The 12,399-nt window shown below is 42.6% G+C and overlaps 1 protein-coding gene across 2 annotated transcripts; it reads left to right on the top strand.

Annotated features, from left to right (window-relative positions):
- The first annotated feature begins 882 nt into the window (after positions 1-882).
- Positions 883-10,491, top strand: iffo1a (intermediate filament family orphan 1a). 2 transcript variants are annotated; one of them, XM_042075838.1, is made up of 9 exons: positions 883-2,178; positions 4,564-4,624; positions 5,095-5,190; positions 6,454-6,594; positions 7,155-7,318; positions 7,574-7,700; positions 8,061-8,153; positions 8,379-8,509; positions 10,275-10,491. In XM_042075838.1, exons 1-9 carry the CDS (start codon positions 1,181-1,183, stop codon positions 10,420-10,422), a joined length of 1,959 nt encoding a protein of 652 aa, XP_041931772.1. In that variant the 5' UTR covers positions 883-1,180; the 3' UTR covers positions 10,423-10,491. The 2 variants fall into 2 exon arrangements, with proteins under 2 accessions (XP_041931772.1, XP_041931771.1); XM_042075837.1 differs by having other exon boundaries at positions 884-2,178; positions 8,058-8,153.
- The last annotated feature ends 1,908 nt before the right edge of the window (positions 10,492-12,399 follow it).

Genomic DNA, 12,399 nt, shown 5'->3' with positions numbered 1-12,399 from the left:
GAAGACAGCACTGCAACGTTGGAGGACAGTAAACATTGGTCGTAGTGTTATCCGATTGTGTCGAATTCCGAAATCATTCAGAGTAAACATTGGTCTAGTGTTATCCAATTGCGTGCAGTGAGATTTTTAAATGCCTGCTTGTTGCCGCTCCTTGAGTTGGGACATTACATTGTTCGTGGCCAGACCCTTAATCTTTCTAGATTACCAGGGTCTGGATTTTCCAGGCTAATTAACTATCCCATAAAACCATAAAATATCATCTATATCCACTTTTGTCTGCCTGTCTAACTGCAATTAAATCATTTTTTCCATGCATTCTGCAGCATACTGCTTTGGTACCACAGATATACATTGGTCAGCATGGTGTCTATGAATATTGCAGTCATAAAGTTGAAATGAAAAATATAACTTTTTTTATTTCTTCCTCTTATTCTGTTGTTGTGTTGTTTCAGTTATTGGTATTTTTGTAATTCAAGCAAATGCAAGGCTGTAGACAGAATCAAAAACATGGTTGTGTTAACACGTCACCCCTCTGATAATTGCAAATGTATCGCCTGAATAATTGGCTGTTACTGTCTAATAAGGTGTCGTCATGATTATTTTACCACTTGGCGCATCTCTTTCACGGCCATACTGACGTCAACCTTGTACCAAGGCTACCGTAACTTTCTGAAAACCTGCGACAGATGTTGCAAATAGCTACTGATTTTTTTCGTTTTACCACGTTCTGAAATAGTTTTGCACTAAAGCTATACAAATATCAGGTAAATGCGTAAGATCAAATGTCACAGGTGCAGCAATAGATCTTTACTAAATGTACATGCGCGCATACTACCAGTAAACCACAGCTGAGAGCCGCAGTCGGTAGTGTCGTGTTTATTTGTGCCTGTGAGGAAGTGTGGCGACACTGCTACTGTCCAAGACCTATCCTTCATACTGTCCGGTACTGGATAACCAGGTATTTTGCATTTTATTAGAACAATTTTTGACACGCACATTCTGTCGTGGCATACGTTTTTTCTGTCTATTGAGGAGGACTGTGCCTTAAGTGTTTACACTGTTCCAACGGATTGGATAACAGAGGTGCATTACTTTACAGAGCTAACCAAGTAACGTTAGCTAGCGTTTCCTTAACGATAACGATTTAAGTTGTGCAAGCTAAATTGATAAATCGGTGTTCATGCCGGATTTCGAGCATTTCAGATTTTCTCATAGAAGAATGAATCCTTTACTCGGGGAGAGCGTGTATTCGCTCCAGCATCAGCAACAGAATCAGTTTTCAGGTCTATCAGAGTCATCCAATACGGGGTTGATGCCCGACTCATTTTACGGTGCCCCTGACTCTAATATTTTCTTGGGCGAGTACCCTGGCGTAGGACCGGACAGTTTGTCCAGTATGCCGCCTACCGGACTTGCATACTTGCACCTCAACAACAGCCTCCATCGCGCGCCACCACCCGCACCTGCCGCCATGGCCTTGCGCAATGACCTGGGGTCCAACATAAGCGTCCTGAAGACACTCAATTTGCGTTTCCGTTGCTTCTTGGCAAAAGTTCATGAGCTTGAGCGTCGAAACAAGGCTTTGGAGAAACAGCTGCAGCAGGCGCTGGACTCTCACAACAATGGAGGTATGGGGAGAAGGCCACTCACTCGAGATGTCGGCGTTCAGACGGGGTTTGTTGGGCCCATACCGATTAGGCCGGATTTCATCCCTCTCCAAAATGCAACCAACGCAGCTTATTTGACCGGGACCCTCCTGTCCCCTTCCCTGAACACAGCAGACACTCTTGAGCCACATTTCAATCCAACCCTGGGGATTGTAAATCCCTCCGTCCCAGACTCCAACTTCAACCTCACCTCCAACATAACCATTAGTCCAGCCACTCCAACTGACCCACCCAAGACCATATCCAACATAAACGAGAGATTTATGAGTACCGGAACTACCACGTGCAACAACCCCCCACCCAGGTTCCTACCTGGAACCATTTGGTCCTACAACCATACTCGCAGGCCAAGCCCAGGTTTCGCCAAAGAGACTCGGACAGTGGGGCCTGGGGTGTCATGGAGTCAGCCGGATGGAGTGGGCGTCCAGATTGACACCATCACACCTGAGATTCGTGCGCTGTACAATGTGTTGGCCAAAGTCAAGCGAGAGAGAGACGACTATAAACGAAGGTAAAGTTCTGCCTTCTCTGAATCACTTAACACCTGTTTTAAGGTTGACAACTTGTCTTTAAAGAACCAGGTGAAGACTGTTGTATACACCCTTGTGCAATCATCAGTTTTGGATATTCATAAACTAATAATTAGGTACAAATTAGAGAGAGATTACAGTTGCACCACACCATCATTCATTTTATGGTCAGGCAGAAACCCTCAGATTTATTTATGCTTCAAGACAGCTTGTCTGGATCTCCTGGTGTCACTTTACAGAAAGGATCCACAGCGCATGAAATGTATCCATGGAATGGCTGTACTATACCAGTGTTTACAGTTGTGCCTGTGTGAAGATAGTCCAAGCACTCAGATAAAGGCAGAGGTTTGTTTCAGTGTCAGAGGTTTGTTGCAGTGTTAGGAGTTATGTGTCTATGATGGGGAAACCTGGGAAGGGTATTTGCCTTCACCCGTAACTTCATTGTTTAGATGTAAGCTCAGACATTTGTATTATAAGTTATAACACTTCCTACACATCCGGGGGAGTTTACAGCCAGCACTGTGAGCCAGAGTTTTAACAAGCACAGCTGCACCATCCTAAATGTCCAAATCGATCGCATCCAAAGACATGAATTAGCTCAAAGTGAGAGTACTGGAGAGAAGGCCCTTTTCCTGCTCACCCCCTCCCCTCCCCCATCCTCCCTCTCTCATCTGGCCTCACTTGGTCTCCCCTCCCTCCCTCCCTCCCTCCTTCCCTCGCTCTCTCTGTTCCTCACCCCATTTCTCCCTCCTCCCTTCCGTCTCTTCCCTCTCTCTTCCCTCTCTCTCTCTTCTCTCTCTCCTCCCCTCTCTCTCTCCTTCTCCATCTCTTCCCTCTCTCTCTCTCTCTTCCCTCTCTCTCCTCCCCTCTCTCTCTCCTTCTCCATCTCTTCCCTCTCTCTCTCTCTCTCTTCCCTCTCTCTCTCTCTGCCTCCTGCTCCTGCCCCCTCCCCTCAGTATTCTGCATCTGCAATGCAGCACTGCTCTGCTGAGAGTTTCTCTGCCACCCTCCCACCCCAACACACACACACACACACACACACACACACACACACACACACACACACACACACACACACACACACTCCTCCTCCTCCTTCCCTCGCACTTCTTCTCTATCCAGCTCATTCTTGTGCTCTCTCTCTCTTTCTCCCTCCCTGCAGTACCAGTCATCAGTTTGATTCATGTCTTTGCCCTGATGAGTTACAGCAGGGATGTGCAGCACTTGTTATTAACATCTTCTCCTTGTTGACACTGCCTCTGTAACTCAGGGGAGATGCTGTTTTTTATTTTTATTTATTCCCCTCGGCCCGTCGTCAAATTAGACTTTTGTAGAGGCACTTGTGTTTGTGCTGTTGGAGAGGGTTTGGTTTGGTATGTGTGTGTGTCTGTGTGAGAGCTGTATGTTATAGCACAGCCATCTTGATTAGCTAATCTTCTTGCTGCTCTCCCCCTCTGTGTGACTTGCCTCTGTGCAGGTTTTGGAGCAATGCTTACGTAACATTTTGCCCATCACTGCATCCCCGCAGTGAGTCTGTGTGTCGTGTGAGGGTGCACAGCACACACGTCACGTGTGTGTGCATACATTTGTGTGTGTGTGTGTCTTTGGGCTTGTGTGTGTGTGTGTGTGTGTGTGTGTGTGTGTGTGTGTGTGTCTGTATGTAGGTTCCACAACACTGCATAGCATTACAGAAAAGAGCACTTTAACATGCATGCAACTTCAATGACTTCAGTGCATTTGAGCACAAGTTGGTGGTTGTCATGGAAACTGCCCCCAGTCCGACACGGATGAACAGCATCGGTTCAGGCAGTTCTAATGCAGCATGATGGGATGGTAATAGAATATCACAAACATTCTGTGTGAGGGGAAGTCAAGCTAAGCTGTGCCTTAGATCTTGACATAGGCTATCCCAATCCGGACGTCCTTGTCAGACCCACTTAGTGATCCCAGCGGTACTAGTCCATCTAATTGTGCACACTTCAGCTGAGCATCAATAAGAAATGTTACTGCAGGAACTTATAGGGGCTAATTATGGACCAGGCTTAACTGGGGAGGATTTGAAAACACTTCCTCCCAGAGTGCTTCATGATATGTGAGCGGGCCAGAGGAACAGACTGCACAGACACAGGCCCAGACAGAAAGCATCTATTATGCATTCATTATTACACAAAAAAATAATCAAGTGATTGATGTTATTACTGTTGATAGATTCATGGAATGTGTTTATGCTTTTGTATAAGTATTTGTATATCATACTGATATAATATTGATATAACATACCATGATATCTGATTAGTAGACTGATTCATCATTCCAGTGAAAGGGAAAATTGAAAGATGTGATGCATGTTGTTGTGTTTTTTGTAGATGGGAGGACGAGTACACAGTGAGAGTGGACCTCCAGGAAAAGCTTGCAGACCTGGAGGAGGTAGGTGTGCTCTGGCCAAGGGGGGAAGGCTGATGTCTTCAGGCTCTGTGGAACACATTTCAGTTGTATTTCAGTGTTACATGTTGTATGATTCATCATGATTAACATCCAGATTTCGAATTTCCCCTTGGGGATCAATAAAGTATCTATCTATCTACCTAGATAAAAACTGGAGAAGAACTGTTTGTAGTTGTACTTTTGAGCAATATCTACAAAATGGCACAGAAATATCTACACAAATGACACAGGTTGTCAGTATCAGTGTCTCTCTTTTCTGGAGAAGTCTATGTTTCTGTGCCCCTACCTGATTTTCCCAAAGTGCAGTCATCAGTGTATTACTGCAGCTCTAAAACTCGATAGTTGTGACATTATTGTAAATGTGATATATTATTAGTAGTAAATGTATTCACTATGTGATTTGTTTTATGTCTGTGTGTGTGTGTGTGTGTGTGTGTGTGTCTGTCCTGTAGGACCTCCAGGAGAGTGAAGTGTGTCAGGATGAGCTGGCCCTGAGAGTCAAACAGCTGAAGGCTGAACTGGTGCTCTTCAAAGGCCTGATGAGTAGTGTGAGTTTTGCCACCTGCCGCTTACCGTAGTCACATGACATGACCAACGTCACAGATTAGTAGTGCATCACAAACACGAGTTCAACAACACAGCGATTACAATGTAGCTAGAGTAATCTGAAGCGACTAAAGCCACCACCAACAGGTCAGTGGCTGGAACGTGGGTCAGCAAAGTGGCGCCAGTTTTGAGTACCAGGAGGCCAAATTAGCTTCACAGCATGGCTGAGACTGGCTGCTTATCTCTGTTGGCTGGTGCCCAAGACCTCACCGACCTTAATAAGCGGTAGGATGGGGGCCAGTTTGATTGCAGCATAGTGAAAGAAGACAGCTAGTATTCCTGGCCGCCATTGTTTGATTTAGTGCCTTGAATGAAAATGGCTAATTAGACCAAATAGTGTTCATGGTATATTGTCTTAGAGTCTGTATTCCTTTTGTCTTTAGACGTATTGTTATTAATTATTCTTTATATTCCATGGTCTATATCTTGTCTCATTCATTTTTAATTATTTCCTATTTCCCAGCGTGGAACTGTAGTATTAGACTAATACAACTGTGTGGATCTCTTATATTGGTCTTTAGTTGTATATTCCATGGAGTGCCGGTTGTCTTATTCCTTAAGGCCCATTCACACCAAGAACGATAACGATAATGATAACTATAACCATAACGATAAAAGCGTTCACACTGAACAACGATAAACAAAGTCTCTCCTTGTGTTAATAAATGTGACGGCTAAAATTCGATGAGTTCTGATTGGCTATTAGCATTTTATCGTTGTGAAAATCGCTCTGAAAGTGATCCCCAACGATATAGTTCTTCATGTCGTTATCGTTATAGTTTATGTGTGAACGTCGTCATTCATATTAACGAGAACGAAATTATTTATAGTTATCGTTATCGTTATCGTTATCGTTCTTGGTGTGAATGGGCCTTTATTCCTTATACTCCTTTCCGGATCTGTTGTCCATTTCCCTATGATCCTTATGCCTTACTCTTTTCCCTGAAAGGCTTGGAGGAGGGACACACACCCAAGTCGTGGTGCTAGCTAGTGGGTTTATCAAATTAAAAATAGAGTAGCCGCACTCTCAGTTGTCTTTTTGTGTATTTATTTAACCAATGTTTCGGCACGCAGCCTTTATCAAGTTTTGAGAAGTTTGTGTGCTGAAACGTCGGTTAAATAAATATAAGACAAAAAGACATCAGAGTGTGCAGCTACTCTATATATTTTTTATTCATATTCCCTACCACGTCTCACTTGTCCAGGACCTCTCTGACCTGGATAGCAAGATTCAGGAGAAGGCCATGAAGGTGGACATGGATATCTGCCGCCGGATCGACATTACAGCTCGCCTGTGCGACGTGGCTCAGCAGAGGAACTGCGAGGACATGATCCAGATTTTCCAGGTACTGCATGCGTCTCTTTTAGCTCTGCTCTAGCCACCGCAACAGTAACAGCTGTGCCAGAACGGCACTCTCACACATTCACTCATTTAGCAGACGCTTAAGTGAAATGAGAGAGAGCACCTACTCTCCCAGCAATGCCAACAACTGGACATGCTTAATCTAGCACTTACCACTTGACCATCCCCCTTCTAGGACTTTCACTTGACTACTATGCAAGTAGTACTTATTGCTGCACTGACATGTCCTTATTGCACTGTACCTTGATCATTTCCCTTTTCTGTAAGTTGCTTTGGATGAAAGTGTCAGCTAGATGGCTAAATGTAAACATAAATGTAAACATGAATATAAGTCACTACTGTGTGTTTCTGTATTAATAATTGAATTGCACAACCAAGTAATAAAGTAATGAACTAATTAATATAATTACTGATTTTGATTCATATATTTGTTTTTATTAAATGGCTAGCATATATGTACTTGCTGTTTTAGCACCTTGTTCTACAAGTTAAGGAATACACACACACACACACACACACACACCTCTATTATTTCATGGGCAGGTGGCCACTCCCCCATCAACACTCCGTCGCCCAAGGAAGCAGACGCAAGTGGGCGATGAGCCAATCAGCCTCTCTGAGAGCGAGGAGGGCGGGAACAAGGAAGTAGAATCCTGCACATCAGCCAATCAGATCAATGAGGAGATGCAGAGGATGCTTAATCAGCTGTAAGAGCTAGTTTCTTATACTTCCGATTTGGACAACTATTCTGTATTCTAATTTTACAGTTTTGTTTGAATTTTTTTTTTTTTTTTGGTAGCTTTTTTAAAATTATTATTATTTTCTTGGCAGGGATTATAAAATCCCCGAGGGCAAACGCAGCTGTTATTTTACTGCTTAAAAGGCTGAACGCAGAATGTATTAACTGAATCAGAAAAAGAACTCAGTTCTTTTGAGGTCAGTGTTGTGTGGTATGTGTGCAGGCGGGAGTGTGAATTTGAGGACGACTGTGACAGTCTGGCCTGGGAAGAGACAGAGGAAACCCTGCTGCTGTGGGAGGATTTCCCAGGATGCACCTTGGCAATGGACCCCCAGGGCGAAGTGTTTCCTGTCAGTCACTACTCTAGTCTTTTCATTCAGATTAAAAGTCTATGCAGAACCATTTTAACAGCTGCAGTGGTACTCATTTGTCTGTTTTTTTCTCTTTCCCTTTTCTTAATTTTCTCTCTCATTCTCTCTCTCACACACACATATGCACTCTCTCTCGCTCTCTTTCTCTCTCTCTTTCTCTCTCTCTTTCTCTCTCTCACCTGTGCACACACACATACACTCACTGTTTTTCTCTCTATTGCGTTCTCTCTGTATCACTGTCTCACACAAACATACGCACACACACATACACAAATGTTACACTTACACACATAATACACACACACACGCACGCACACACATACACACACACAAAAGCAGCCAGAGGAATCCATTGAGAAAGTGATCAAGGACACAGAGTGCCTGTTTAAGTCCCGAGAGAAGGAGTACCAAGAGACCATCGACCAGATTGAGGTGAGTGGAAGGAGACCGCTCCAGGGACAGAGTGGAGGATGGAACAGTTGCAGCAGGGGTGCAAGACAGCATGGCCGACTAACAACAGTCCCCTCCAGCTTTCTTTAAATAGAGATGATCTTATTTAAATAGAGATGGTCTTATAAATGGGAAATTAGGGATATTCTTGACATATGTGTGTGTGCATATTTATATCTGTGTGTGTATATGTGTGTGTGTGTGCAGTTGGAGTTGGCCACTGCTAAGTCGGACATGAACAGGCACCTGCATGAGTACATGGAGATGTGCAGCATGAAGAGAGGCCTGGATGTGCAGATGGAGACCTGCAGGAGACTCATCACTCAGAGTGGAGACAGGTACACACACACACACACACACACACACATACACACACTCTCTCTCATGCACACACACACACACACACACACACACGCACACACACACACTCTCTCTCATACACACACACGCACACACACACACACACACACACACACACATACACACACTCTCTCTCATACACACACACGCACACACACACACACACACACTCTCTCTCATACACACACACGCACACACACACACACACACACACACTCTCTCTCATACACACACACACACATACACACACATACCCACACACACACTCTCTCTCATACACACACACGCACACACACACACGCACACACACACTCTCTCTCATACACACACACGCACACACACACACACATACACACACTCTCTCTCATACACACACACACACACATACACACACATACCCACACACACTCTCTCTCATACACACACACGCACACACACACACGCACACACACACACTCTCTCATACGCACACACACACACACACACACACACACACACACACACTCTCTCATACACACACACGCACACACAAACTCTCTCATACACACACACACACACACACACACTCTCTCATACACACACACGCACACACACACACACACACACACACACGCATTCAAACACATAGGCACACACACACACACACACACACGCATTCAAACACGTAGACACACACACTCAAACACTTAGACATACACATGCACACAGGCACATACTCACACTTAAACATGTAGACATGCATACACAAACACATAGACAGACACACACACTCACATTCACACTCACACCCAAATACTTAGGCTGCTTCTGAATAGTCAGTACATACTAACATTGGTTAAGAACGTACTACTCAACCGTCAATTTAGTGCATTATTCATGTATGTGAGCGCAATTTGGACGTACTACTATTGTGACATACTGCTATTGTGACAAACTGCTATTGTGACAAACTGCGTCTCGCCTACTATAGATCCTTTCAACTGCATAAACAAACAGGTGCATTCCTGAGGCACAGAAAAGAACATTGAGCAAATGGTAACTTGGGGACAAGCAAAAATAAAAAACAGTTTTTAAAATCAACATTTTGTAGAGCATTACGCTAAAGCCAGATTAATTTTCATTTCAAGTATCTGCATTTGTTTTGAACATTCCAACCGGAAACTCTCTAGGAACATATTAAAAGGGTCAATATAGTACGTATATGGATGCAGCCGTAGACACACACACAGAGGCTCTATTAGCACAGAAATACAGACTTGCATCTGCACTTTACACAGTGGTGTAGTCTAGTTAGCTGTAGTGGGTATACTGTGATGTAGCAGTTAGCTGTAGTGGGTATACTGTGATCAACCCCAAATGTTAATACGTATCCTTGCCTATTTCAAGTGGATATACTGAGATGGTGATGCTTGGGTATACTGTGGGTATACTGCGTAGTCCTGCGTATCACGTAGACTACACCACTGACTTTACATGTGTATCGACTCATGCATACTTTTAAATCCAGCAAAACACATGGCAGGTAGTGCATCCATTCCTTTATATTATTGGGTGATGGTGAGGTGTAATTACTCATTCTGAGCGACAGGAGCAGGCTAGCTATGTTGTAGTCTATGGCGGCATCTTGGGTTAAATACATCATTAGAGATAACCGTACAGATATACAGATGTGGAATGCCATTTGTATGTGCCGATCTCTTATGGCTGATCTGCTGGTTCTTTCCTGTTCTGTCCTCTCTGTAGGAAGTCGCCTCTACAGATATCAGTGGCCGTGGAGGAGGCCGATGGTGGAGAGAAGGAAAAGCCAAAGGCCTCACTGGCCGCCGACTCCGCTGGTAAAAACGACCAGGCCGGCACGGCTGTCCAGGATGTCGCCCGGAAGAAAACCTAACCTCAACCTTCACGCCCAACCTCAATCACTCCATGCGTGTTTACATGACCAGTGATTTGGCTAGACCAGTGATTTGGTATAGGCCTCTGCTTCTATGGTAACCTGAACCCTGTCCCTTTGTCTCATTAATATCAATGCTTCCCTCTGCTGGATGAGGGTCGTACTGCCAATATTCAAAAATAGGGAAAAAATTGATTCCATGACACAATGGCACTTTTGGTAAATATAATACATTGGGGCTATTTGTATTAGTAAATATACGCCAGTTGAAAAATATCAAATACAAAAAAAAATGTTCAGGTGAACAAAAAAAGAGCTTTTAATCAAAATTTCAATTATACTTTTGCTTGCACTTTAACTTAATTTTGGTGTCCTAAAGTGCATCATACAGCACCTTGATTCCATGATACAATAGCACTTTTGGAAAAATAATACATTTGGGGCTATTTGTACTTGTAATTACACACTAGTAAAAAACAAAAACAAATACAAAAAGATGTTCAGGGGAACAAAATAAGAGTTTTTAATCAAAACTTAAATTATATTTTTGTTTGCACTTTAACTTCATTTTAGTGTCCTAAAGTGGAACATACAGCACTTTGACAGCCACTTGATGACGACAAATATTTACAAATGAAAATATTAAAGCCAGCAAGTATTTACAATCATCACATTCTCACTTTGTCATGCATTAGTTCATTACTATGAACCTCCAAAGGCAACAACAAGGTTTTTTTTTTGTTTGTTTGTTTTAAAAGCTTCTTCTTGTTATTTTGGTTATGCAATATAATTGCTAATTGAAAAGGGGGCAGTGGTGATCACTTTTATATCCCAGCTAGTAGAATCAGCATCACATCAAGTGATCAAACACTTGGATCCAAACTGTGATCTGTAATTATACAAGTTAAATTAAATCTCTAAAAAATTCAGAGTCAAGTCAATTCAACTCAAAGCCATGCCTCAAAAGATACTCTCTAAACAAAAACACACACACACCTATCACTAGTCTAGGTATCATTATGTTTTTGCCCTTTAACATTTTAAGAAGCTCCATTTAAGAGGCCTTACTGAACAAGTACACATTATTACATTCCTTCATCAGAAGACTCCATTTGTTAGGTACTGTAGAATCCACAGCAGATTATATAAATAAATAGGCATTGTTCTCAAAAAATTCACACCAATGTAGAGATATAGTAGAGCTAGAACCGTAGATCTAGAATAGATATACAACTATAGAGATAGAGCAGAGATACAGCTGTTCTAAAGACCACAACTAAATTCTACTAGGCTGCCATCATCGGCGGATACCTGTAGTGTGTTGTGTTCAGATAGTCCCCATCAATCATCCTATGCCAGGTCCAATGAATGGCAGCCTGATGTCAAATGTACATCCAATGTAATTCAAGACTATGCATTAGTAAATGTAGGGTAAAATTAGATCTTTAAATAAAGTCTTTATTTATCTTCTTCAAAAACCTGACACGACGAATAAGCCAATTGCGTTGTCTCTGCTTTTTGAAAATATCTTGGCCTCGGTTTGCCTTTCTGGAAGCATTAGAGGCACACACACACACACACACACACACACACACTGTTTATATCCTGATTATCAGCATATATTGGGTCTGAATGATTAGGAATGATTTTGCCATTAAGCCCAGTGGTAGTGAACTTATTCAGCTTTTATTTAGCTACCATTATGGCCATTATAAAAGCCTCTCTAGACCAATGTACAGCAGTTTTGACCAGCAGTCACATCCAGTGCAAAGATGAGGGTTTTTTGGTTGTTTTAAAAGTTTCTTGTTATTTTGTTTTATTTTATAACAGCCATGAATCATCGTGTTTTGCTCAATTACTATAAGTTTATTTTGCCTCTAAGAGATATTTGAATGAAGTATGTATACAACCTGACATAAATAATTCTGTATTATTTAACTGATAACAAAATATATCTACATATTTGCAAATGAGTGT

This window comes from Alosa sapidissima, chromosome 21, assembly GCF_018492685.1.
Source record: "Alosa sapidissima isolate fAloSap1 chromosome 21, fAloSap1.pri, whole genome shotgun sequence".
NCBI classification, from domain to species: domain Eukaryota; kingdom Metazoa; phylum Chordata; class Actinopteri; order Clupeiformes; family Clupeidae; genus Alosa; species Alosa sapidissima.
This window is presented reverse-complemented; position numbering and strand designations above follow the sequence as displayed.